This window comes from Scardinius erythrophthalmus, assembly GCF_964197995.2.
Source record: "Scardinius erythrophthalmus genome assembly, chromosome: 13".
Taxonomy (NCBI): domain Eukaryota; kingdom Metazoa; phylum Chordata; class Actinopteri; order Cypriniformes; family Leuciscidae; genus Scardinius; species Scardinius erythrophthalmus.
In genome coordinates, this window is record NC_138233.1 from 20925214 (window position 1) to 20952165 (window position 26952).

The following is a 26952-nucleotide window of genomic DNA, read 5'->3' on the forward strand; positions in this document are numbered from 1 at the left end:
TCGCGACTCCGATCGCCATATAAGGAAACAAGGACATTTCATTTCTATAGACAAAAATTCACACAGTAAGCGCTAGAGGGAGCGGTGTACAGCAGCAAAGAAAGAATGAAACTGCAAAGGGGGAAGAACATATCTCGCAGACCAAATAACACAGAATATAATTTATTATCTTCAGTTTGCAATCAACCATAATAGTTAATAGTTCCATTTACTCGCTTTTGCTCATTCGTAGACTCTTGCAAATTAACGGCTGTTCAAAACGTGTCCATGAATGAATGCTTACGGTCCTCACTGAGATGTTCTCACAGTTCAAATCAATGCTGACACCTAGTGTACAAAATTGACATTTCTGCTTCCATCTGAATACAAACAAGACCCATGAGTGCATTGCATGCTTAAATCTTTATTTTTGGGGTTTATATATGTAAAGTGTATGTAACAGTATAAAGTATAAACAGGGACATAGAATGATCCCTAGTAGGTCAGTTTAGACAGGTCCATTTTTTTACAGTCTATGAATGTGAAGAGGTCACAGGACACATTCAAAACCCCACAACCGAGGCTCTGGTGGAATGCAACAAAGAACAATGCCACAAAGACACATTACAGACATGCCTTGGGGGGCAAACACATTGTCATTGTCTGTAAAAATCTGGAAACTGAATTCTCCAGGTATACTCTTTCACTGCCACATCATACATGAAAGAAGAATGTCATATGACAAAAATGAAAACGAAATTAAAGTAAGACGCAACAGTGCTCAAACCACTAAAAAACAGAATCAAATCAGGTGTTTACTAATATGATATGCAAATATGAACATGATTACAGAATAGTGCACAATGACCGAGCTTTCCTCAAGGCATTTTTTAATAGTTAATATTGGCTTTTCTATCAATACTATCAGTCCAACTTAAAGTGTCAGGATGGTTTTGAACACCCAAAAACATGCCAGCAGTTAAAAAGGGGTGTACAGGACCAATCGAGCACTCGAGATAATTGGAATGGAATACAATATGTTTGTTACCCCGATGAAACAAAGTAAAACAAACTTATTGACAGGATTTATCATAGAATTCATAAATGGATGTATACAAGATGGAGAGATGGAATGCACAGAAAGGCCACAATTTGGTACAGAGATAATAAAACAAAGGTCTTGCAAAGATCACATAATATAGAGTACTTACACTTTTAATACTAAACATCACATCAAGCTCAAGCCTTAATGAAATAATGGCAGTTCATGTGCAAAGATATTCATGGCTAAAGACAACAAACCAACAACGTGTCTACAGAGCGCAATGCAAGTGCAATCCAAAAGTTACACGACCCTGACCTGCTATGGAGGATGTATTTGGCTGTACAGGAGTGAACAACTGTAAACGTATCAATGCAGCTCTGTGGAGAGTTTAGCCCTTGTGCTAAATACATAATTAGTTTGCAATTTACATAATTGTCCCTGAAAAACTGCTGGTTTGTGATATTTGGTTTATATTCATATTTGTGTTGATATTTAAAAATCTGGTTTAAGACATCTTGCAAAAAATCAGTCAACCTGCATTATAAGGAGAGATTTAAGTGCTATATTCGGAGATCTGCGATATTTGGTATCATATCATTGGTCGCGTCTGTGCAATTTACATCTTGTTCTGGCATCTTCGGTTTGATTGAGAAGCTATCTAGTCTTCTTATGTTGTGCAGCCACCTGACCATGGCTTCTTGTCTTGTTTACCACATCTGTAGCCTGGAAAAAAAAATGGAGAAAAAAAAAAAACACTTCAGAATTACAAATTCCTAACCATTAGGGACATTTTTTTGAGGTGAAGAATGTAAGATTTTTATGTTAAAATACATTCTCCTAATCAAGATAATTGTTCATTGACTATTATTAGTATTGTCATTCATGGGTTTATCTCCCACAAAAGTGTAAATATTGAGCCTACCAGGCACCATACACAGAGCGGTCTGCTTAGATCTGTCAATCTCTTACCAGCTCAACCTATAGCAGTGTTGCCAGATTGGAAATGTCCAAGTATCATACCAGAAGCTCAAAATTATCGTATTTGGGAGAAAATTATCGTACACGAGTCAAACGTACAGAATACAGCTATTTCACGAGTTCACACTTACATACAATTAGAGGGGGTAAAGTTTAATGCGTATTTGGCGTGCTGTCCTTTTTTGAAACGACATGAAAATGACTTTATTGCTAAAATATCGACCTCAGCTTGGAAAAAACTGACCTAACGTGGAAGGAACGTTAACTTTTTTTTTACTTTTTTCTTCTTGCAAAACATAGAGATGACATGTTAATGATATCCAACTTTGTATACAATATACAAAAAGAACATTAACTTGTGCTCATGAGAGTCATTCTCCATGATGATTGGCCGAGAAGACATAACGTGAGATGAGACGGAAGACGTGCGTAACACCACGTTCACGTTCTTCTCACGGTAGACGTAGAATCCACAACTAGATCAATAAGTATAGAAGCCCTATGATTACAACGAACATCATTTGAAGTGTCACACAATTCTGAAATTATCGTACATTATGGGATTTTTTTCATTATTGATCGTACATAGGTCAAAATTATCGTACAAATACGATAACTATCGTACGTCTGGCAACACTGACCTATAGCGAGAGTTAGGGGCGTGGCTTCTGTAGCAGGCTTTTTTTTCTGCATTAAGACCTTCAAAGATTAAACAGGTATTAAACTCTTAAAGGGATAGTTCACCCCAAAAAGTAGATTCTGTAATTAATTACTCACCCTCATGCCGTTACAAACAATCTTTGGAATAAAAATTAAGAGAGCTTTCTGACCCCACAAAGACTGCAATGTAATTACCCAGAAAGGTAGTAAAGAAAACTCTTGGATTTTACAAAAAATATCTTCATTTGTATTCCGAAGATGAACGAAGGTCTTACTGGTTTGGAACGACATGAGGGTGAGTAATTAATGACAGAATTTTCATTTTTGGGTGCACTAACCCTTTAAGACAAATGTAACCGTATATAATGTTTATTTAGATGTGTCCAGCGTAGAAAGCCTCAAGTCAAAAATGCGCCCTGTGCAGATATGTTGCATGGGTTTATTATAGGTGAGACGTTAACATTCGCTCAAGACAGTGTTATTAGACAACTCAATGACACACACCAACACTGCTAAAAGTATTCCTAATATTTTGGACCTTTTATTGAATGTAGCTACATTTACCTGTTGAGACATGCCTTCACAAGCACCCGTAAAAGCTGTGATTGTGATGTTTGAGTTGGGGGAGACATGATGCGCAAGGGGACATTTGCAAGGTTGTTTGAAAATATGCTTTTGTGATTCTGCTAGGTGCCACTAGTGTCGCAGAAACGACATGCTTCACCTTTAAATAAAAACATTTATCAAAGGAATATATTTACCTGCTCTAGTATTACTCCAGCAGCTTGGTCTATGGCTGTGCCTACTTCTCTGTACTGGCCAGAGTACCGGATACAGGCCCAGGTCAGCATCGCAATCATGGCTAGACCAACTACACAGTCACATGCAAAGGAAATAGTTTCCAGGCCAATGAAGTGCAAAATTCCTGACAGCACATACAGGAGGCAGATCAGGACAAACAGCACTGCAGGTGTCCGGAAAGCACTGAAAACATTCTTGGACTGAGAGGAACAAGAGTACAAAAAGAAATTAATAAAATCCTCTAAATATTTTTCTCACATTAATTCTTTTGATTCTTTTTCACAATGCTGCCGTTACCTCATTGTGCTTTCTTAAGGACTCCCACTGCTCCTTCAGCTCCGTTTCCAACTGTTCCTGGTATCGGTGACAGAAATCCCGCCCACCCATCTTCTTAGTGCCGGAGAAAAGCTGAAGGGCCTCCTGCAGGAAGAAGCGGTGCTTTTCCTCCAGTGAGTCAGGAGCCACATAAGGCAGATCTCCACCACATACCTAACAGTGAGAGGGAATTTATAAAAAAAGAAATAAAAGGACATAATATCCATTTACCCTTTTATATAAGCACAGAATGTCTAACACCGCGTCCTAACTACACGCGACACGATACAATTCCAGCGACAGGGAGTGTGTCGGTCCACATTAGATGCGACGCGACTGAGACGCCACAACGTCAATCAAAAATCACAGCCAATCAGAACAGCGTGTGGGCGGAGTCTCGCAGCACTAGAGAGTAAACTTGACGGCACTTGCAAGAAAATGGATAAGTAGCTAATCAAATTCACAAATATTACACCATTTAAAAAATACATAGGCTACTGAGTTACTATAACAATCTTTGTCAAATAATACACTTGTTTGTTCACAGTTTGAACGTTCATGTTTCCATTCGTTTAATTTCAAGCACTAAATGATATTCCAAGTCACATAACACGCTTTAAACATTAAATAAATCACATAAACAGTACCTTAGATTAGTGGTTCTCAATCCTGGTCCTGGGGACCCACAGCTCTGCACAGTTTGTATATCTCCCTCATTTAACACACCTGATTCAGATCATCATCTCGTTAGGAAAGAGCTCTGAACTGAACTGGGTGTGTCAGATAAAGGAGACATATAAAAATGTGCAGAGTTGTGGGTCCCCAGGACCAGGATTGAGAACCACTGCCTTAGATTATCATCGCCACACTTTGTGTTTGATGTTCCAGCGCGACGTCGCAGAAAAATAGAACCGTTTCTAAATTAGAATCGTCGTGTGTCGCCGTCGCGCCTGGTTAGGACAAAAACTCTGATTAACATGGAAAAGATACCTTTTATCGCGTGTCGCGGCACGTGTAGTTAGGACACGGTGTTAGATGGCTTTTGATGAACGGCTGTGCAATTTTTTAATTTGTCATTTGAATATCAACATTTGTGATTTCAGTCAGCCGAAAACAGTCTTGAGGTTAATTTATCAATTTTTTTGTGTCTATTTGTTAATGAGGGATTTGTGGACACATTCATGTTTATAGATAAAAAAGATAAAATGGGACCCTTGGGGAAGGTAAATAGAAGTTGATTTAGTATTTTAAATTAATGATAATTTAAAACATATACAGTATAAATATTAATAATAATAATTATATATTAAAAGTAATTTATACATTCTGTAAAGGTTTATCTGGCTTCTTACCCCAGGAAGGGGTATTTGATATTTGACATTTTGTGCTGTAACAACTAAATTAGCAAATGTTTCTATTTCTTTCCTATAATAACACTGACCGATGCATAATCATCCTGAACATGCTAAACTTATACCATGTGTTACAGTTTAAAAGTAAATCCACATTGTTCTTAAGGGGGGCATCTTGCCCCATGTTTACCCTATTTGTGAGAATGACACCGAGCCTTAACCAAGTAAAACAAAATGAAAGTGACAAGCGAGCAGTGGCATAATTTATCTGTCTCTTGCTTATTATTTAAGACATTTGATTATTTCTCAGAATTTGTAGGAAAATCTTATTGAATCCAAAACACAGATCTTATACTAAGGTGAAAGTTATTGAACGTGAATGATTCGTGATTTTCACGGGACAAAACATATTCAGCAGTTGCATTGTGCATTGACCTTTTGGGAGGGACTGCAATTATTGTACACATAACAGGAGTTTAACACATTCCAGGTAACATACCTTCTCCATATTCTTGTAGTACTGGTCTTTGGCTGCCGCCACCGCCGCAAGGTTATTGGCCTCTGCTGTAGCCTGAATGAGTCAAAACATTACATCAAAACCATGAAATCTTGTGATAAAGCAATACCAAATAAATACCAAATATTAGTAAAACTATATTATGTTACCTCTAGCATGGATTTAGGTTGTGGAAGGTCTTCTCCCTGATATATCTTAATATATGCCTAAAAAATTACAAACAAAACTCATGAAAAATTCTGTTCAACCAAATATGGACCAAGATGTTTATAAGCCAGTTGTGTGCTCACTTTAAAGAACTCCAGCAGGCCTCTGCAGGTCACCTTATTACCATTGATCTCTTTCACAGCCAGATCGTCAGTCTTGAGCAGGTTGGGAATGAGTTCACGCAACTGTTCCTTAAACTCTGGAGCCACATCTAAGAATCGAAGATGGAGTGATTGTTAAAGAGAGTTAGTACATGTAAACACAACAAATAACAAACATGCCAGTATAAAATGAGGCTCTGAAAATGCAAATGAAACACAGTAACACACACAATGAGATAGGCAAATATCAGTAAATGGAGTGTTGACAAATATACACTACTTTACTACGGTTTGGGGTCAGTAAGATTTTTTTCTGCCTGATATTTTAATTTGGGAACGATGGATTAAACCGATCAAAAGTGAATCAAAAGTTCAGCATAGAATGATTTATAAATGTTATTTTAAATGTTAATAATACTGTATTTTGATCAAGTAGATGCAGCCTTGGTTGGCATAAAACGTTGAAGCATTACAAAATATCCTCTCGACCCCAAACGTTTGAATGGTTGTGCATGTCATTTTTGTGTGGATATGTAACAGCAGAATTAGGAATGGGCACTTTTTTGTCCAAACAGATAAATGAAACAAATTTGGGGGTCCGTAACCCAACTTTTAAATTGTGGGTGTATGTTGCATCCCACCACACTGTATTTAAGCATCTCTAATAATTTGTCAAACCAATCTGAATACAAATTACTGTAAAAACGTACTGTAACCAATCACAAAATTGTTGTAAAAATGTTTCGAAGTTAAAAGACAATTATTGTGCTTCCAAGTTGAATCTTTGCTGACAGCATCAAATGCTCCGGTACTTGTGCCCATCTCTAGGTAGAGTGTTTAGTGTGAGTAATAAAACATGAATGAAGTCTAATACCACACAGCTGTCCCCTGAATGCAGGGCTTGTTGCCACCTTCAGGCCAGGGTGTGGTAAGAGAAAACAGGAAATGGAGGTGAAACAGGAGTGAATGTGCTCTCTCACTGTCTGAAGCTCCTCATGCTGAGACTGCTTCACCTGAACATCACCACACAAACACACAAGAGAGAGATCACTGAAGACAAACACACAACTGAACAAATAGTGAACCTTAAGTCATTCTTAGTCACATACTTGAAGACGTTTGTCCAAGAAACTGCTTCCTCCCTTAAACCCAAATGTATACTCGTATGGGAAACTCCAGTCTCTGACCAGGAACATAAGCGACTGTGGGCAAGAAAGAGTTGCACTGAAATTAAGGAAACACACAATAAAACGCACAAGCACAGACATGTCTGTCTAGATGCACTCTGATAAGCAGCTTCAAGTTTCAAGTTATTCATCTGTCCTGAGCTCTCAAGATATTGTTGTCCATGGTTTCATATTTATGCAGTCATTTTGGATAGGTACCACGGTACTACCACTGTATTCTCTGAAGAATCTTGGTACGGATATAAATACAATGGGATGTAATTATGATAATCATTCAATTTAATATTTCGAATACCATGATATTGGCATCTGATACCATAATTTTAATACAGTGTCACCAGAGGTCTTTTTAGGTCCTGTGGTTATTCTGCTCACAAAGTTAAATGAGTGCCAAGCAAAAAAAAAAAACACAAATTTGAAATACAAATGTGAGCACAGAAGGCATGCATCACTACAGGTACACACAGACACAAACACATCTAAACTAACAGAGATTACTACAATGTCAGTATCAGAAAGGTGTGTTCATACCTGAAAAGGTTTCAGAAAGATTTCGTCCATTGCAAGTCGGCCGTACTCTGTAAACAGCTACACAAACACAAAAAAATGACAGGTGTAATAAAAAAAGTTTGAAAAAACCATTAAACAAAAATGACTAATGACTGTGATATACTGAATGGTCTGTAAGGTTAAGAACAGAGATGCATCAGAACAGATGGGCTTTTCAGTTTAAAGCATTAAAAATATTTAACGCAATTAACACAGCATCTGTTTTTTCCCCCATCATCCTTTGGCTAGAATTACATAGGATCACGCTGTTATTTATGCAAATGCTTTTAAATCATTCAAGCACGATAAAAAACAACAGAGAACGCAGTGCAGAACTGGCGCGCGTCTGAATCTCCTGTCTGTGTGACACACACACACACTCGTGCGCACAGAAAGCTGCTTCAGACAGTGCTTGAACGGACAAGAACTCACAAAATTATACCAAAATGGCTTTTTTTGCGTATCCTCGAAAGTGTTAGTGTTAAATGAGTTTAATGAAGTCTTAAAGGTCCCGCATTATGCCCCTTTTATTGTAAAATAAGTCTCTGATGTCCCCAGAGTGTGTATGTGAAGTTTCAGCTCAAAATACCCAACAGATCATTTTTTACAGCAAGTTTAAATTGTCATTTTTTGGGGCTCAGAAAAACGCGCTGTTTTAGTGTGTGCCCTTTAAATGCAAATGAGCTGCTGCTGGATGACCCAGGGGGGCGGAGCTTCATGAGCTCGCGCTCAGTCTCTCAGGACAATTTCATCTCACGGAATGATGATAATATCAGAAACTCTCAGTAACGGTGTTCACTTCGATTCGGACAATAATGCCTACAGAGTCAGAGTGCTGTATAGAGATGAAACAGGTATAGTTTAGTAGTTTAATTACGGTTATTATAACGTATTTGTCATCTACTTGTATGTATCCATTATTTATTAATAGCCCATACCTGCCAACCTTGAAATTATTTTTTGCGTACCGACGGCGACGGGGGGGGGGGGGGGGGGGGGCGAGGGGTGGTGGACGGCAACGGGGGGGGGGGACGACGACACACATGCATTATATTGCATTGCATAAAATGTGTGCTGGACAACTAGTCTAAAATTAAGAAACCACTATAAAACTGTAAAAAAACAAAAACAAAAAAAAAAACAATTAAGATAGGCTAGTTAATTTATTATTTCAATATCCAAATATGATACTAAATACCACAGGGAAAAGGGCTTCTATTTGTGACGTGCTGTCTTTGCATTTAAACATTGCACATTTTAAACAGGACACGCATTAGCTGAATAAATGTTAGCCAAAACATATTTATAGAAAACAGTTGACAATGAATAGACAGGAGTCCAATAATTGCATAACGAATCACTTATTCTAAAAAGAATGTCAAGTATACCGGTAAGTTAGACGAATCCGACATATAAGGGCTGTTAACAGTAAAACGTTCGTCATTTAACGACTTTTAAAAACAAGGATGGATAATACAAAATGCTTTCTGGCATTTTCACAGAAAACAAAACAAAAACAAAAACAAGCAAGAACAAAATTTAAACTTAACCCGTCAAATTTAATTTTACAATCTTCTCTCTGTGCGCGCGTCCGTGTTTGTGAGAGAGCTCGCGCAGCACTGATACAACGGTACTTTTTAAATCCATAACTAACACGCTAGTTTTCATACAAAACAAATATGTAACATAATTAGGTACTTTAGTTATTATTAACACAATAACGTAACACATGAAGGCTACGTTTCTTAGCACTGAGAATTAATTAATAAACGCCTGTTTCTCCAGACTCGCGCTATCCGTAATCCACAAATGATCACATCACTTTCATAATCACGAAGCCATAGCGGTTTCAAGTTTATTAAGATTTATTGTTCAGTGTTTCTTGAGCATTTTATTATTTGCGTGACTGAATGAGGTCTTCCTCTTTTTCTGAGTGACCATGAAGAACGGAGTATTTTAAGATAATCCATGCGATCCGTGTGATCATCGAATCCATAGGATTAGGTTAACTCAGTACAATATTTCAACTTTCCACATCGAGCCCAGCCCAGCCCGTTTACCTTCAGGAGTCAGATGTACAGTGACTACTGTAACGTTACTGTCCTCGCTTATGACATCAGCCAGACTGCGGCCGCGGGAGTGGAAGGCGGATCGAGCGGGATTCTTTATTGGTGTCGATTTTCAGTCTCTTTTTAATGATAGGCCTTACGCATCTGTCAATCATCCCCGCTTGCTATTTGGGGAATGAATCCAGCGCTATGATTGGTCGAACTCTTCTTTTGCTGTTGCTTGATTTGAGGACTGCGCGTGCAGAGGCGTCACCAGGTTTTTGCGTAGTTTAGACTAACAAATCGTACCAGCGTACTTTGATGTCAAAATGCGTATCCGCTACGCAAAATGCGTACAGGTTGGCAGGTATGATAGCCTACAAGTCTGCTGTCTGAATGATGATCAAACATATACTGATGAGTTTAATAAAGTTTATTGTACATCACACAAAAGATGAAGCGTCAGTTTTACTTCAGAAAATCACCGTAAGAGCTGAGTAAACACAGCAAGTTATTAGAAGGGCGCAAGTACATAAACGAATTTCGGTAGAGTTGAGGGAGCATTCCTGTGGGCGGAGGTTAGTCAAAAAACTGTTCTACTGACGTCATTAAAGAAGGAAGTAGAGGGATGTAGTCCAAACGGGCCGTTCGATGTAGTCAACTTCTGTTAAATAAAATATCTCGCTTGGCATTGAACTTTGAGCTTTATAATTTTACAGATATTATTTATACTCTAACAGCAACATTACACACTAACTAAAGTTTGAAACATGGGATCACGAAGAACGGGACCTTTAAATGAACGTAAAGAGCTGGGAGAAAATGGGATGCGTGTCAGATCCACGTCATGTCTTAAAGTGACAGCAGCCTAACAAACCGATGCTAATGTCTGTCATTACGGAAAATCACTCAATATTCTTCACTTTTGTAGCTTTAATTAGTATTAATCTATATTTAATTTATAATTTGTACAGTGAAGACTGAAGTGTTTGATAACTTTATTCAATTTCTGTATATATCCTACCTGTTAGACCGACCTAAAAATCTTAAAGCACTGTTTACAAGGTTACATGGGTCAAAAAACAATGAAACCAATAACGTTTTGTGCATTTTGACAGGGCAAGTAAAAATCTGAACTGGGCCAATAGACAAAAATGAGCCCTGATATATTGAAGAGCACAGGTAAGTGACGTTTATTACAATGAGTTTATGAGAAGATTGTTGTAAGTCAAATAAATGTTAAAATGTTTACCTTTTAATTATACTGTAATGCTGAATGGCTATAATTAATGGCTAATATTGAAGAAACAACAGTAGCAGTATTGGTATCGATGATACTAACCTTTTTCATAAAAAGATATCATTAAACAAATATTTAAAATATAGGCTACTGTCTTTATGTTGTTTCTACATTAATTTGGAGATAAAAATGTGAAGCTGTTACAATATAAATATATATTACACGTTAATGTTAGGTGCAATTAATCATGATTAATTACAGAAAAATGTAAAATGTTTTTTAATCGATTGACAGCACTAGTTACAAAAGATTTCTATTCTAAATAAATGACTTTTTACATTTGCATCTCAAGTAAATGTATCTTGATTTAAAGATGTTTTTAGATATTTGTATTGGAAAACAGGACAAAAATAGGAAAATATTCATTTTTTGCAGTGCATGAAACATTTAATGCCATGACTTTATGAATTTAAGACTTTCTGCTCTGATTTAAGACCTTTTAAGGCCTTAATTTGTGTATGGATGACTTAAGACTTTAAGACTCGCAGAAACCCTGATTTTAACCCATTAAGTGCTCTGTGGTGTAATCAAGACAATGTTTTCCACATCGAAAATGCAGGACAGTCTCAAGACAAAACAGTTGGCTAGTTGTGACTTGACTAACCTGAAGTTGCTGTAGATCATCTTCCTGAATATTTTGTGACAGGTTATAAATCTAGAGGAAGAAAAAAAGTAATTATAATTATGACACATTTCCAGTCATATGTGGCAAAATTGTTAAGATGCAATGTGGAAACCTGGATAGAACTGGTCATGGTGCTGAGGGCAAAGATGGTGGCGCAATCTCTCACTGTGGACTGATAATCAAAAGCTCCTTGTGTGTCCATTAAAAGCACTGCAACCTACAGAGAAGAACAAAATGCTCCATTTTAGTACTAAGGTTCTCCAAACTCAAGAGAGCAAGTGACCGGAAGTGATCAAATTGTGTTTTGACGCTTTTTTAAAACATTACGCATTAAGCATCACTGACGATAAAATCTTGACAGGAAATGACCACAAACTTACTATGAATCTGATTTCAGGGCTTGTGCAAGTACAGATTGCTGAACAAAAACCACTTAAGATTTCAGGCAGTAATAAAGTTCATAATGCAACCGGCGTCATAATAAATATCTAGGGAACTGAAACTGACTAATGCTAGTCATTTAGTTCTTCATTCAATCTCATTTCTTCATTCACCCCATTTATCTCAAACATGCAAGACCACTAATGACAGGAATTGTGGTGAATTCCACTTAATGATTTTCAGTATATCTAAGAAAGCAACAAATAATTGATCCAACTATTTTTGGTAATATTTAAAAAAAGTTCCATGTATTACAACAAAATCATAAAGTTCCTAACAAAAGTTAAAACTACACATTGTCATATAAAGAACCAGTTAGTAACACTGATCTCGCAAGCCTTAAAAATAACCTAACGCCACAACAATTTTGATTTCTTTTGATGCAGATATGACCAAAAGTAATAATTTGCAGTTAAATAAGTCATTCAGATGTAAATTCAGTAACTGCCCAAGCTGATTACTGAGTGAAATGGTTTTTGAATGATTAATAAAAAAAAAAAACCCAGCTTGGAATCATTCAAACACAAATCGGACTAGACTAGTCATGCTGCAAGTTTGTTTTGTGCAACCAGCAATGGACAACAAAGTAGAGGCAGATTTTAAATATACAGATACAAATAGAAACAACATTTTAATGCATTATTTCTCTTTCACTGACTTCGTTCGCAAATCTAATTGACTGCAGTGTTCCCTCTGCATAAGCGAAACTCAGATTAAAAAATTAAAGGGGTGGTTGATTGTGATTTCACTTTTTTCATTTTAAATACTGTGTAATGTTGCTGTTGGTGCATGAACAGTATCTGCAAAGTTGCTGTGCTGAAAGTTCAACATAAGCAGAGATATTGTCTTTTAAAAATCAGGAAGTTTAATGCCTACAAAAACGACTCGAATGGGACTACAACGAGATACTTCCCGGGTTTTATACGTAACTAACCCATGCAAAAAAGGGGGCATGGCCATATTTCTGCGGCTTTGTCGAAGAGGATGAGTTATAGTGGAGAGCTGTAGCCATGCCGTCGAAAGTGTGTTATTTTCACCCAGCTGCCAGGTCTTCTGTGTTCGGGCTTCATACGGACGCTGTAGTTCGTCAACAATGGCTAAAATTTATGTTTGATTATGTTCCTGAAAATTACAATCGTAATTTAGCTCTCTGTGCTGCGCATTTTACGGAAGACAGCTTCCAGAATCTCCACGAATTCAATGCCGGATTCAACAAGAAAATGTTACTAAAACATAAAGCAGTTCCAACTTTAAAACCAGAGGCAACAGTTGTTGGGCCACAACCTGTAAGTAAGACTTAATAATTTTAAATGTATTTGCATGTATAATTTCAGACGTAATGTTTTAGTTTTATCAAGGACGTAAACAAATGCCAGCGCTGGCTGTAGTAGCCACAAACTACTAAAACTACAAACGCGTACAAACATTTTGGACCTGAATTTGTAATTATGTGGGCTACTAATTTTGTAAATGTATTTTTCCATGTAGCCTATACTTTATGACGTAATTTTTCGATTTGATCAAGAACGTAAACCAATGCTAACGCTGTTTGTTTATAGCCAGTTAGTTCGATGCTATTTTGTATGTATAAGACAAACGTGTATAAAGTTAAAAAAAATATATATGTAATCGCAACACACAAACGTCAGCTGCTGAAGTTAAAACAATAACTTTAAAAACGGTATTACTCAGTCATTTATTCAGTTATATTAAATGTTTAATCAGGAGAAAACCATATCTCAAAAGCTAACAAGCAGCAGTAGCATTTTCAAGTAACAGTGTATCGAAATTCTTATATAATAAAAGTAGAATAGAATAGAATAGAATAATAATAATAAAAAATGTACCATTCAGAAACGTTTTGTAAGAGCTGTGTTTGCGGAGGTTGCTTGACTCTCTTCATTGCCGCTTTCTGGGTCTGATTCTGGCTCGAACTGTTACGGCAGTATTGACACCATTATTTACATTTGACCGGAGCACATGCAACTTTCGCCCGTAAAGGTAATGGGCGTGAAGTTTCCGGACAACGTGCAGTACGCAGTTTAGCCAATTACAACACACTGGCCCAACTAACCAATCTGAGCCCATTGCCTGTTTCCGAGGGAGTGTTTTCATAGAATCAGGAAGTCAACCGGTCGTTCAAATGACAGAGGAGAAAGCGGCTTACAATAAAGGTGAAATTTATGAAAAATAAGACTTAAAACAAAAACAAAAACAAGAAGACATGTTATATTGCACCCCATAAACACAATCATGCAAAGAAAAAAAGCAGTAAACCACCCCTTTAACACAATTATAAAAATCATTGGGTCTCATTCACTAAGCATGCGTACGCATAAATCAGTGCGTGAAATCTGCGTACAGATGTTTGTTTGTTTTTTCGAACAAATCATGATTCATCAATAACTTTCATTCTAAAATGTATTCTATGAAAGTCTAAGTCTATGAAAAAATGTAGGAACATCTAAAACACACATACACTTGGTGGCCTTTTAAACACGTTAAGATGAAATTCTAAACAGAAATAGGTCTTATGTACATTATAATATACTGTATATATATTACTTACCTCCGGCACGTGGTCGCTCATTTAGAATATTTCGAATTCAACTACATTAGAATGAGGTTGCGAACAAATTCATGTGGCACAATTAGGCAGAACGTTTTTGTGAGAAGTTCAAATGCGTGAATAAATACGAATAGTGTATGCAGTTATTAGTGTATAAATAGTTTCTGGTATTTAGTTCTTAATAACACCACATGACCGCAGTGCGCTGGCTGCTGTTGAGTGCTTGTTACCTCACTTCCATCCTTCTTCCGCACAATGAAAACTTCACTCCACAGATGGATGCCGGTGGTCTCTGGTTCGGAGCCTCCTCTCCAGGAGAAACCTGTCAGGGGATCATTTTCCTGCCCAAGCCAGTCCTGACCAGGCTGCAGGGGACAAAATTAGGAGAGGTGAATATATTGTAGGAACCTGTTCAAGAGCAGCACACCTAGAGGGAGCCAATGATCTTGGAATCTAACATCCTAAAACATCCTATCTGGGCAGATTTTTGCCTTAATATAAAATTATGTGCAGCATTACATGATCTAAATATTGAATGCGTTGGCTTTCTTTCTGACCTTCCTATACATGTATCGGAGCATGAAATCCAAAATGAAACTTTTCCCTTTTCGGAAGGCTCCAGCGACAGACACCACCACAACTTCCTTATCTCGAACCTCAGGCGCCAACAGAATTCGACTGAGAGCATCTGTATCCAGGTCAAAGGAGTGATCCTCCTTGTTGACTGTCACAATTTGAACTGGCCCCGGTTCACCCCGCATCCTCTGTCCTATATCACAGGCTTTCTGTGGGCGACAATAAATATGTTTCAGCTTAATACCAGCAATACAATAAGGGCACACATTCATATGTGAGTGCATGACTATTTGTTTCGACCTTTAAAGCTAGCTGTTAATATCTGTTTGGACATATCAAAGAGAGAGTGTATTAAATCCATTTCTGGAAGGCATTATTGAGACAGTACAGGCCCTGTTGGCCAGCAAAGCAGGGTTTGTTGGGAAATTGCGATGTGGCAAGCCAGTTAAAAGGTTCAAGCATGCTCTTCTCCATTGACTGATTCGTCAGCTTGAATGTGACTTATTGTTTCAATCATTCTGACTGCTTTCACTCATGGGCAAATAACAAGAACAATCAACACTGCTGTGGAAACATCTTAAGAAATACACAAATTTACACAAAGCCAATGAGATTTACATTTGGTGGAAGAGTTTGTGCACAAATATGTGTACAAGCAGAACAACACATCCTGAGGAATACAATTTCACAACTGGAACCGGTCAAAAGAGGTGTGGAACATAAAAACCTGCCAAAAAATGTCAGACATTCGAGACTGTCAATTACAAAAATATGTTAGACAATTGCAGTACTGCTCAATTTGCATGTAGTAATTAGAAACGTGGCAGTTGCCACTAAACAACTTCTGTCAAATATGATAAAAACAACCAGTGTTGCTACAAAATGTGTTCGGGGTCCTATCAAACAATAGTAAACATTTATGAGTAAATCTGAAACAGTGCAGACACCTCCTCCTCCTCCTCTTCTTGTTCAGACTGGCTGAATTCCAGACCCTTTATGTAATATTTTCCATATATGAACCAGAAGTTGTTTACGTGGTAAGATCTTAAAGGATGCATGAATATTATTGGGATATAAAATCAAACTAGCTGATATTAAACTAGCTAACGTTAGTAACTGTCGCCTCGCCCCAACATTGAGGAGTTTCTTAATCAAAGCGACAACGTATTTGAGAAACGGACGAAACAGCCATCTTAAAAGTGTCTTGAACTAGCTTACATATTACTGACTTTAAAAACAACCAATTCATTCCGGTACCTTGTGCTTCGCTTTTCACTGCAGACCTTCCGCGGGTTCTGTTCCAGAGTATGAACGTCCAGTTTTAATAAACACAACTTTGTCCGTCAAAGAACATCCCACCGCGCGTGTTGCCAGGAAAGGTAGTTTTTACGGTAATCAATTTGCATACACTCCAAGTGTAAACAGGCCACACAAGAACTACAACATCCATGAGGACCCAGAGTAAAACTCGCTTGACTGGCGGGGTTTGTTTTTATGGTCCAATCAGAGGACATCGATATTATTGAGCCTTAACCAATTCTTAAAACTCCGTTTTATTAAAAAGTGTATTGAATATTACCTTTAATATTACATCATTGTACGCACATTCAGACCTGTTTTACTGGTATGTCAATGCATTTAAAATCGTTAGCTCATGCCAACATGGAAAGCAATAAAGTCAAAAAAGTTTTGCCAGACATCTAGGGAGTGTCGTCTAGTTTTCTCATAATGAGTCATACTAGTAAGGCAGCCTTCATAGAGTAGCCAGGACCAAGAACACATCTTATTCCCTACATTACACAACAGCTGGTATGCGGAGCTTAACCTAAATCTGTATAGCACATGTTCATGATTAAACATTTCTAAAGGGACATTTTTACCTGCACTTTCAAACTGATTCTATATTGCAAAACTATAACAAAAAATAATATATATACATTTATATTTATTTACTTTGCTGCTTTTCATATGTACATTTGACAGTACATCAATCCATTAGGATTATATAACTATTACATTTAAAAGGAACACATACAAGGTGTATTGAAAATCCAAGCCACCCTCTCAGGATAATTACCCAGACTGCATACATATGAAAAATGCTACCCACTTTTGCAGCACATTTATTACATCAGAAGCACATCTGGACAGTTTTTACTGTCTCACGCTGTTCAAGGTGTAGCTTAAATTATGCATTTAAACCGGTAGGTCATCTTAAGTAGGACGACTTTCAGAACACTGGTGTTTTTCTCTCAATTACCCACATTAACAGATGAGACCACTGCAGACCAACCAGTATCTAAAGGTTAAGATGTGTAATTTTCATAAATTAAGCCATGCGAGAAACTGTTAACTTCAGTGTTTCACTCCCCAAGGTATTCTTGTTATATCTGTAATATACTAAGAGTTTGCTAATTGAAACTACGGTAACCATAATTTTATGGGTTAAATCAGCCAAAGAATTCATCATAATATTTCAGTACTTTATTGCTAAATGATTTGCACATGAAGAGAATGGGTTCAGAGTGTAATTTAGTTTTTAACATACTAAACAGAAACAAAAAAAATAAACACGTGAATAAAGAAAAATGTGACATGCATCATACTACACAGAAAACTAATCACTACAGAATGCTGTAGCATAACAATAAGAATAAACAATAGAACTAAGGGTTAGATATTAATCTTTCCATCTACCCAAACTAACAGCTGGCAGTTTGTCTCAATAATACTTGAATATGTTCATAATTTTGAACAATTTCATTCAGTAAAAACCTAATTTTCTTTACAAAAAAAAGTACATCAGAACTGTATCCCTCTTATTTGAACCTAGAATACAACAAATCTTTAAATGAATTTTAATAGGAGGGACTTAATGAACAATGGCATGGAAGTGCATTACATATAACTTGTCAACCATGACAAAAAACAATAAATATTTTGTTCTTAATGACCGTTCATCATTTTCCAGATGCCTTTTTAAACCAAAGTTACCTGCAATATACTAATACCAAGGATACTCTCACAGTGCTGTTGTCAGTCGCTACAAATGACTTTTCAAATCACTACATTATTTGGGATTGCTTATGTTGCACCTTTTATGACAGTAAGTAAAAGTTCAGGCAGTTATAAAGTGCCAATAATACACCAAGCCTAGAGTTTTCACAGTGGCCCATCTCCCCATTTACCCTCCATGCTTGTACATAGCACACAGGCAACCTCTCAGTGGTTTCCTCCCGCGAGATCAAGCAGTGACCCTGCAGCCTCCTGAGCCTCTGCGTCAAGCTGCAGTATCTCAACCGTCTCCAGGTCCAGCTCTGCGTCCCCTGGAAGAACCAGGTACTGATATTGCTGATACTGATAATAGTGTAACTCAATGTAACCGCTGTCTGCCAATGGATCTTTCTCCGAATCGTCGCCAGCAACCTCTGTAAGCTCCACAGACTCCATGGGGACCAGCTCCTCATGATCTGGTATCAAAGAGCACGGCGGGTTTGAAGACAGAGAATCTAGATCTGAGAAACAGTGAGAAAGTGATGGAATTAAGAGAATTGTACCATACAGAACAGGACTGGATTTTGTGTGACAGTCACTCTATGTGACTCTTCTATATGAGACTCATAGTTGCATCATTTTTTAAAAAGGGATAGTTCACCCAAAAATGAAAATGTTGTCGTTACTTACTCACCCTCAAGTTGTTCCAAATCTGTTTGAGTTTCTTTCTTCTGTTGAACTCAAAAGAAGTATGTTTGCAACCAGACAGTTGACGGTAGCCATTGACTGTTATAGTAGAAAAAAAAAATACTATGGAAGTCAATGAGGTTACAAAACATTCTTCAAAATATCTTCTTTTGAGTTCAACAGAAGAAAGAAACTCATACAGGCTTGGAACAACTTGAGGGTGAGTAAATGATGACAACATTTTCATTTTTGGGTGAACTATCCCTGTAAATAAATGTATTTCATTCACACAAAAAAACACACACTAACAAATACCAATTACAGTACTGTTGCATTATTGTTTAATTAGTAGTATATGGTAAAAGATGTGTGCAAATGAAGAGTAAACTGTCCATTATACGAGACATCTTTACTTAAGTGGCCCTGTAGTAAAACAGCCTGACACAGAGAGGACGGCCATTATGTCAGTGGCTATAAGTTGCTAGGGTAATGTCTGGCTTTTACCAAGGTAACAGCTCACAAACATACCGCGTCTGGGAAAAGTGGATAAAGGCTAGCAAACAAAAAAAAAGCATGCGAGAGAAGCTAGCACAATATCATACACTACCATTTAAATTGATCAAAAGGGACAGTAAAGGCATTTATATTGTTACAAAAGATTTCTATTTCAAATAAATGCTGTTGAACTTTCTATTCATCAAAGAATCCTGAAAAAAAGGGTATATTACCAGCACAACTGGTTTGATAATTGATAATAAGCCATGTTTCTTGAGCAGCAAATAAGCATATTAGAATGATTTCTGAAGGATCATGTGACACTGAAAACTGGAATAATGATGCTGACAATTCAGATTTGCCATCACAGGAATAAACTACATTTTAAAATATATTCAAATAGAAAACAGTTATTTTAAATTGTAATTATATTTCAAAATACAACTGTTTTTACTTTATTTTTTTATAACATTTATACAGCTTTTGATCAGTAGTGTAAACGTTTTTTTCAGAACATTTATTTTACATTAGGCTATTTAATATATTTTTATTATTAACCTCTATGGATGATATTCTAGGTGTTTTGGTCTGTTGTGCTGTAATTGATTGTTTGTTAGTATGACAAGCTAAGCAAAGACCAATTTTTAGCCATGGCTGGACACTAAACTAAACTATAATAATTGTGATTAAAAGAATAAGTGGTTAGTAGATTTCCATTAGAGTTAAGTTCAAAAGTTGTGTTGTGAACTTGTGACTGACCTGAAATTTCCATGGTCTCACTCAAAATGTTCTGCCCATTATCAGTCGCCTCCAACCTGTTCAAAATGGAGGTCAAATATGCTTGTATCAGTATCATATATCAAAAATGAAAGAGTAATTTGTTCATCCCGCATATTAAATCAGATAATTCAATATTATGCATCATACAGGTGGTGTATTAAAAGAAAGTGAATCAAACTCACAAAACAGGCTTGTTCAACAAGTTGCTGTTGGTACGATGGCAATAATGTGTTTTCTTAAGAACTTCCAGAAGAGCTGGCCGATACTCCGGACATACACGCCACAATGAGCCCTTTCCAACAGACTGGAAAACAATACAGGAATATTTGATTAAGCCATCTATATGAGAAGAGATCAGAACATTCTGATTAATGTGTTTTGGAAGTAAAGGGGTCTGACGCACCTGACTCTTGTCTCGATGTATTCGTTGGAAGCTCTTGCTCAAGGACAGGTTGTGTCGGACAGAGTTCCTCCATCCACCCGGAGCCTCTCTATAGTAGGGAAAGTTGTCGACAATCCACTCATAAATACTTTTGACAGGGAGTCTCTTCTCAGGCGAGTCTTCTATTGCCATGAAGATGAGACTGCTAAAAGAGTACGGGGGTTTGGCAGGGGAGGGAGGCAGCTGTTGGGCAGGAATGGGCTCGAAAGTCTGAGGCAGTGTCATGATTCTGGGCAGGGGCTGCAAGGGCAACAGGTTCCCTCTTTGATGCAACCAGCTGAGGCAGGTCAGGTCATCCTGGTCAGATACTGTGGAGGGACTGGGGCAGTGTGATCCTCCATATACCTGCGGGGTTGATGAAAAGTGAAGATAGGAGGCTGGGGTGGTTGGGGAGGAAGGGAGGGATGTAGGCAGAACAGCGGCAGGCTGTGGAAGAGAGGGGGATAGAGAAAGAGCTTCTGAATGATTTTGGGGGGAATGTAGAGGAGAATGGGGTGGCAGTGCTTGTGTGTCTTTCTCCATCTGTTTCCCAGCAGCAAGATACAGGTCCACACATTAACCTGTTGAACTGTAGAAACACACAAACATCTTAATATTAATGCACTGTACATATTATGTACACACGTGCAAACATGTCCTTTAACATTTTTTCTTTCTCAAAACAAGCACACCGATTTAGAAATTGTTAAATAAATAAGTAAACAAACTTGAAGGTACTAAACTCAGGAAGGAGAATGTTAAAGTCATTGCCCTTCCACAGAAGTATCATTTCTTTTACAGTACTGAGTACACAAGCGAGTAAATCATTGAGCAAGGTCGTCAAGCGAGAAATTACATACCATTCAACTGGTGCTAAACAAACACAGCCTAATTAATGCGAAATATGAACAGGCTTTATGAAACAGAAATAAAAATAGTTCGACTATTCTACCACAGAGAGCAAAGCCACATGGCCTATACACCTGAGAAAATGGCGCAAGAATATTAAGTTACATTTAGAATAATTACCCAAGCATTCATGCTCGCGTGAGCGCTTTATATGTCAAGACAAAAGAGCGAAAGAAGGGCGAAAACTTACCTAAACAACTGGGTCTGAATTTATAGCATTCAATCTCCTATTATTTTCTCTTATAATTTTAAAGTTTCTGTCAAAGTGTTTAAATATCTGCAAAATAAGCTGTTATGCCTCGCACTATCCCGTCCTGTCTGCGCTGTCCTTTCCCACGTTGCCTTGGAAACCAGAAGGACGCTTTGCAGCCGGCGCGCCTCCTGCGCGACCCCTCCTTAAAGAGACAATCAGCTGGATGAAATAAAACGCGTTTGGTTTGATGTTTGCCGTTGGTAGCAGCTACTCGTCTATGCGATGGAAAAACATCGTTTGTAATTCTAACATGGTTGCAGGATTTTGCCCCCAGAGTGTACAGCGCATGATCTGTCACAACATAAGTCAAGTATTTTAATTTTCAAGATGAAAACATTTCTACACACCTCAAAGGCCTAAATTATGGACTTTATTTTGCTATAAAGAGGAAAACACTGCTATTCATGCACAGATAACCAGAAAAGGGCACTTGAGTTGACCATGTGTTCACCAATTACACATCACACAAGAATCACAGCACTGGGCAAATAGATTAGCATTCTTCTTAAAGGGATAGTTCACACAATTTTTTTTTTCATTTAAATCACCCTAATGTTTTTCCAACCCTGTATGAGTTTCTCTCTTCTGTTAAACACAAAAGATGATCTAAAGAATGTTTGTAACCAGACAGTTGACGGCTCCCATTGACTTCCATAGTATTTATTTTCTTGGAAAAACACGATTTATTTTTTGGCGAACTATCCCTTTAAAAAGAAGTCTGGATTTTGTGACACTAAAGCTGCATGGCAAAGTCACAAGAGCAGTCGAATGGTCATTTTCCCATTTTCTCCATGTGAAAATGGCAGAAAAACACAAACTTTTAGATTAGATTTTCAACAACTGATCTGCAGATGAAGCCAATATTGAAGATCATTCCACATAAATCCTCTGTGAAAAAACACAATCATGGTAAGTCACTTTTTTTTTAACAATGCCAAAGTTTGAAGCCATCCCAGTCCAGCATTGTCATTTTATAAGTTCCTTCATAGTATAAATACTGTAGGTCATCTGACCAAATGAGCGGTGAGCCAGTAAATGATGATTGGCTGAAAGGCAGCAGATGCCACAGTTATGTACAAGCGAAAGCGGGGCTTGACACTCCCTCCTGCACCTATGGAGTCTGCTGAGATTGAAGAAAGGATCTTCATTTTTAGAGAACGAACCTGGAAAAAAAAATTAAAGAATGAAAAACTTAAATGCGCAAGCATCACTTTTAAACAAATTCCTAAACAAAACTCACAATAAAAAACATGAGGGCACAAGAAGACCAAGCAAGAGCAACAAAGTAGCCATCAGTGCCAAAGAGCAGTCCACACAACACTGTTAAAATCATCCTGAAAGACAAAGACAAAAATAATTTTTAATTCTATATAAAAAACACATAACCCAATTACAAACTAGGCTCTAATACAATATAATATCCAACAGAAACATACCCCACATATTTGTATCCACTGTAGGCAACAAGGTCAAACGTTGAGAGGTCTGTGTGAACGGTGAGCAAGTAAAGACTGAGCAACATGACTAGGACTTCAATAATGATCCACACCAGAGCTGTGCTTGCACACAAACCCAGAACCTCTGGACTGAACCTGAACATGTAGTGAAAACAAACAAATTCATGTCATATGAAACATTTATGAATCCCATTTAATAGGGTCACATCAGTGTTACTGAATGTAATAGGCTAGTTGACTGATTATTGTTATACAAATCCAACAGGATGTCTATAAAATGACACATCAGTGTGCTTCTCCTGTGATAATCATCATTACTCACCGTTTCTGGATTCCTAAAGCCATTCCTGCCAGCAAAATGTAGGTGATAAAAGCCATTGCTAAATGAAAACAAAAAAAGGATTTGATGAGGAAATCTACACTGAGCAGATGGCTCAACTAATAATTGTAATATAATAACACTACAAATCTATAAATTCACCAATACACTGTTTCTGATCTTACTATTATGCATACTATATGCAAATATGTGACAACAGATGCAAATGCAATGTAAGCATAGTTTTGTTGCGCACTTAGGCCCAGTTTCACAAACAGGGCTTAGATTAAGCCAGGGTTACGCCTTAGTTTCAATTATTGTATTTATGTAGCTTTATAAGTTTTAAAAAAAACATTTCTACAAAGCAATGGCACTGAGTGCAAGTTGCTTTCAGTTAAAACAGCTCAAACATGCATTTTAGTCTGGGACTAGGCTGAAGCCTTGCCTGTGAAACCGGGGGAATACGTCTTTAACAAAGCCTAGTACTCGCCTAGTACTCAAGGGAGCAGTAGAGTTCCCTTCAAATGTCTGTGCCATCAGGACGTGTAATTATTCGGGTAGCTAGCCAGTTATAAACATGTTTATAAAATCGAACATACAAAGATTCTCTTCAACTGCTGCTCTGCCATTACTGGCTGACTGGAGAGAGAATACTAGCCATAGGAGGAGAAATGTCCACCACATCGGCACTTGTGGTAATGCTGAGAACGCAGTGCATACTATGAATTGTGCTCTGACACAATTTTAGAGTGCAGTAATGCACAAAATTGAGCTTGAGCTTGCATTCAAATACTTGCTTAATGTTTGTTTTGGGCCTTAGAGAAACTCTAAAATTACTTTCAAGATTAATAATTTATGTTGTACGCATAGATCAGTGATTTTTCAGGTTGCTCAAAATTAATAATAAACATCAATTACTGGGTATGTAGAGATCTGGAGCATTGACATCATGGCGTGGTGTGAGAGGAGTGTCCCTGTGGTAACGTACTTCCCAGTCCTGATCATATCAGAGTAAACGTACAAAAAAAAGAGCAAAAGATTATATTAAACCTGTTCAAAGAAAGGCAAGACAAACCTTTTCAATAATTTTGCAATAAATTAGATTTTCTGAATGAATTTGGGTGATGCAAGACAAGTTTGAAATTAATTTATGATAAAGGGACAAAAACATTAAAACTGATTAAATAAACTTTGTGCTCCATTTAATCATTTTTAGTTTTAAGAATATTTGGAGACAAAAAAAATTGTTAATAAAAATGTTAATAAACTTTAATTATCTATTTGATTTAGGAATTAACATTTTACCTGATGTGTGTATGGGAAAATGAGAATCATCAGTTTCTTCATGACATATTTGGTATCAACTGCAAATAAATTCTTCAGCTTGTTCACTGGCATGAATCGGTTAATCTGCAGAAGAGATTACAGGGTGGACAAAAAATTAATTAACATTTTTCAGAAGCCAGATGCAATGCATGATTGATATCTATAGTTAAATCAGTTGTTTTCACACATAATCATAACATATCACTGTGTACCTCCCAAGTCAAACATGGCATCTCACCTCTTTGTTCACAATATCCTTGCCTTGATTGGCAAGTGATGAGCCATACATCATGGCAGCATTGGCCATCGGATCTGCAAAGAGGTTGCCCACTCCAGGCTCTGGACCACCCGCTGACACTTCAGCCATGTTATAACCTGAACTGTAGTAGTTCTGATTGTTCATTGGAGGAGGCCCAGAACTGGTGTCATCAAAAAGAAGTGGACCCCCACTGGGTGGAGATGCTCTGGCTCTGGGTTTTGCTGCATGGAGAAAAACAATTATTTATTTTATTTTTTTGTATGATGAAGCAACATCCCCTATGCAGAACTCTCACATATGCTTCTCAAATAATAGGATCCTTCTTTCCATTTCATTTTTTTTCTTTTTTACTATGACCTGTGGTATAAAAGCAGTCCATGCTAATTACATGTGATGTGGCAAAGGGTTCACCCAGCACGTCATCAAACTAAGAGATCTAATTAGTTTAAGATAACTAATCAGTTACTCTACAGTCTGCATTGTACTTTGGTGCCAAACTGCACATGATGTATTCAATTCAGACTTTGCTGATATTAAAGTACAGTATGTAACGTTAGTTGTCCACGTATCATGTCAAAGAACAACAATCTTTTGCCACGTTCTTTCATACGTACTTGCCCGGTGTCCATGCTGTTGAAAATCCATCTTCTCTCCTGCTTTCAATTCCAAAAAATAATTTGATCAGCTTCACCAGAAAAAAATCTGCAATCTAAGCGATTCAAGTCTCCCCACTAAAATGTTGCATCTGATGTCAGCATCAGACTAGTAATAATATACTAGCTTGCTATGTTGCTAATCTGAAAGATGACTAACAAAACATGTCGGATTAATCTTAAATGTGATACCAAAATGATTACAGATATATGTATCTTCATGCGGATACAAACGACTGGTAGTCACGTATAATATAAGTTTGAAATAATGTTTTTTAAATAAGTTCTCATGTTAGCTTATACTCACAGATACGCCTTCACCCTAACACCCTCCTCGCTTCGCTTCTCATTGGCTGATGACAAATGTGCCTGCGTGGCAGAGATGAGAAACATCGTAATTTCATTGGTTAGAATGATGGTTGCGTGGACTGAAGTTCTTGCATTTTGATTGGCTGCAAACAAATCAATCAAAAAGGTAGTAGCGCTGCGTAGTACTAGGCAACCGAAAGGAAAATAGTAATACACCCCCCCCCTCACCTTTTTTTTTTTTTTACATTTCCAGTCTATGATTTTAACACAGTAAATCAGTTGCATATCTTCTTCTTCTTTTAGAGTTTAACTGGCGGTTGGCAAACCAACTTAAGGTGCATCAGTTGCATATATTAAGCTTCATCCCTTTTTATTTCTTACATTTTCTTATACGTTTAATTAAACGTGTAAAAGGACCATGGCTCAATGAATATTTAAATATAATAAAATAATATTTATTTAAAAAAAAAATACAAAATAAAATAATGGTCTTATTAAACTCACTCAGTAGGCGTTAGCTAGAAAGCTGGGACCAAATAAATGTTGGTCTGTAGTTATTGATAAAATAGTTTATTAAACATATCTAAATATTCTCATAGCAAATACATGTGATTTGTGCTTCTGATGCTTAAAAAGAATCATAGGTCATTTGATTTGTAGAGCCACACTGATTAAAAAAAATGAAATTATTGACATTTAATTGTCAGAATTCTCATAAAAGTGTCAAATTGCAACTTCATAAAAACACAGCTTCAACTTTTATGCAGGAAATGGTCCTCAAAAACACTTTTATAAGTCTCATGAGTATCATGATAATAATGTAGCCTATATTGAACAGAT

The 26952-nt window shown here is 37.2% G+C and overlaps 3 protein-coding genes across 5 annotated transcripts; all 3 read right to left on the bottom strand.

Moving 5' to 3' along the window:
- Positions 1-147: 147 nt before the first annotated feature.
- Positions 148-16765, bottom strand: atl3 (atlastin 3). Its single transcript, XM_081383097.1, has 14 exons — positions 16508-16765; positions 15232-15459; positions 14905-15039; positions 11777-11881; positions 11644-11694; positions 7674-7730; positions 7065-7157; positions 6830-6968; positions 5938-6065; positions 5797-5853; positions 5630-5701; positions 3761-3952; positions 3424-3663; positions 148-1747 (listed from the first exon to the last, which is right to left on the bottom strand). Exons 2-14 carry the CDS (start codon positions 15433-15435, stop codon positions 1679-1681), a joined length of 1542 nt encoding a protein of 513 aa, XP_081239223.1. The 5' UTR covers positions 15436-15459; positions 16508-16765; the 3' UTR covers positions 148-1678.
- A 959-nt stretch (positions 16766-17724) lies between these two features.
- On the bottom strand, positions 17725-21882 carry LOC308700898 (uncharacterized protein). Its single transcript, XM_081382782.1, has 4 exons — positions 20610-21882; positions 20389-20510; positions 20186-20241; positions 17725-18765 (listed from the first exon to the last, which is right to left on the bottom strand). The coding sequence occupies exons 1-4, from the start codon at positions 21168-21170 to the stop codon at positions 18473-18475; spliced, it is 1032 nt and encodes a 343-aa protein (XP_081238908.1). The 5' UTR covers positions 21171-21882; the 3' UTR covers positions 17725-18472.
- Positions 21883-22139: 257 nt separating this feature from the next.
- yif1a (Yip1 interacting factor homolog A) lies at positions 22140-26178 on the bottom strand. Of its 3 annotated transcripts, none has more exons than XM_081382784.1 (9): positions 26111-26178; positions 25765-25806; positions 25130-25371; positions 24871-24975; positions 24484-24562; positions 23569-23626; positions 23226-23381; positions 23030-23123; positions 22140-22952 (listed from the first exon to the last, which is right to left on the bottom strand). In XM_081382784.1, the coding sequence occupies exons 2-9, from the start codon at positions 25793-25795 to the stop codon at positions 22794-22796; spliced, it is 924 nt and encodes a 307-aa protein (XP_081238910.1). In that variant the 5' UTR covers positions 25796-25806; positions 26111-26178; the 3' UTR covers positions 22140-22793. The 3 variants fall into 3 exon arrangements, with proteins under 3 accessions (XP_081238910.1, XP_081238909.1, XP_081238911.1); XM_081382783.1 differs by having other exon boundaries at positions 25765-25803; positions 26111-26176; XM_081382785.1 differs by lacking the exon at positions 26111-26178 and having other exon boundaries at positions 25769-25907.
- Positions 26179-26952: the final 774 nt, after the last annotated feature.

Bases quoted from the DNA above. Each gene is read 5' to 3' on its own strand.
- LOC308700898 (XM_081382782.1), bottom strand. From the start codon at position 21,170: ATGGAGAAAGACACACAAGCACTGCCACCCCATTCTCCTCTACATTCC. The intron at 20,242-20,388 runs GTGAGTTTGATT...CATTTTGAACAG, and splicing joins TTGTTGAACAAGCCTGTTTT to GTTGGAGGCGACTGATAATG. The intron at 18,766-20,185 runs GTCAGTCACAAG...ACTGTTTCTCAG, and splicing joins TGAGACCATGGAAATTTCAG to ATCTAGATTCTCTGTCTTCA.
- atl3 (XM_081383097.1), bottom strand. From the start codon at position 15,435: ATGCGGGGTGAACCGGGGCCAGTTCAAATTGTGACAGTCAACAAGGAG. The intron at 15,040-15,231 runs GTCAGAAAGAAA...TGTCCCCTGCAG, and splicing joins TCCGATACATGTATAGGAAG to CCTGGTCAGGACTGGCTTGG. The intron at 11,882-14,904 runs GTAACAAGCACT...TCTTCTCTGTAG, and splicing joins GGAAGAAGGATGGAAGTGAG to GTTGCAGTGCTTTTAATGGA.
- yif1a (XM_081382784.1), bottom strand. From the start codon at position 25,795: ATGGATTTTCAACAGCATGGACACCGGGCAA. The intron at 23,382-23,568 runs GTGAGTAATGAT...CTACATGTTCAG, and splicing joins GCTTTAGGAATCCAGAAACG to GTTCAGTCCAGAGGTTCTGG. The intron at 22,953-23,029 runs GTGAGTTTTGTT...TTTTTTTTCCAG, and splicing joins GTGCCCTCATGTTTTTTATT to GTTCGTTCTCTAAAAATGAA.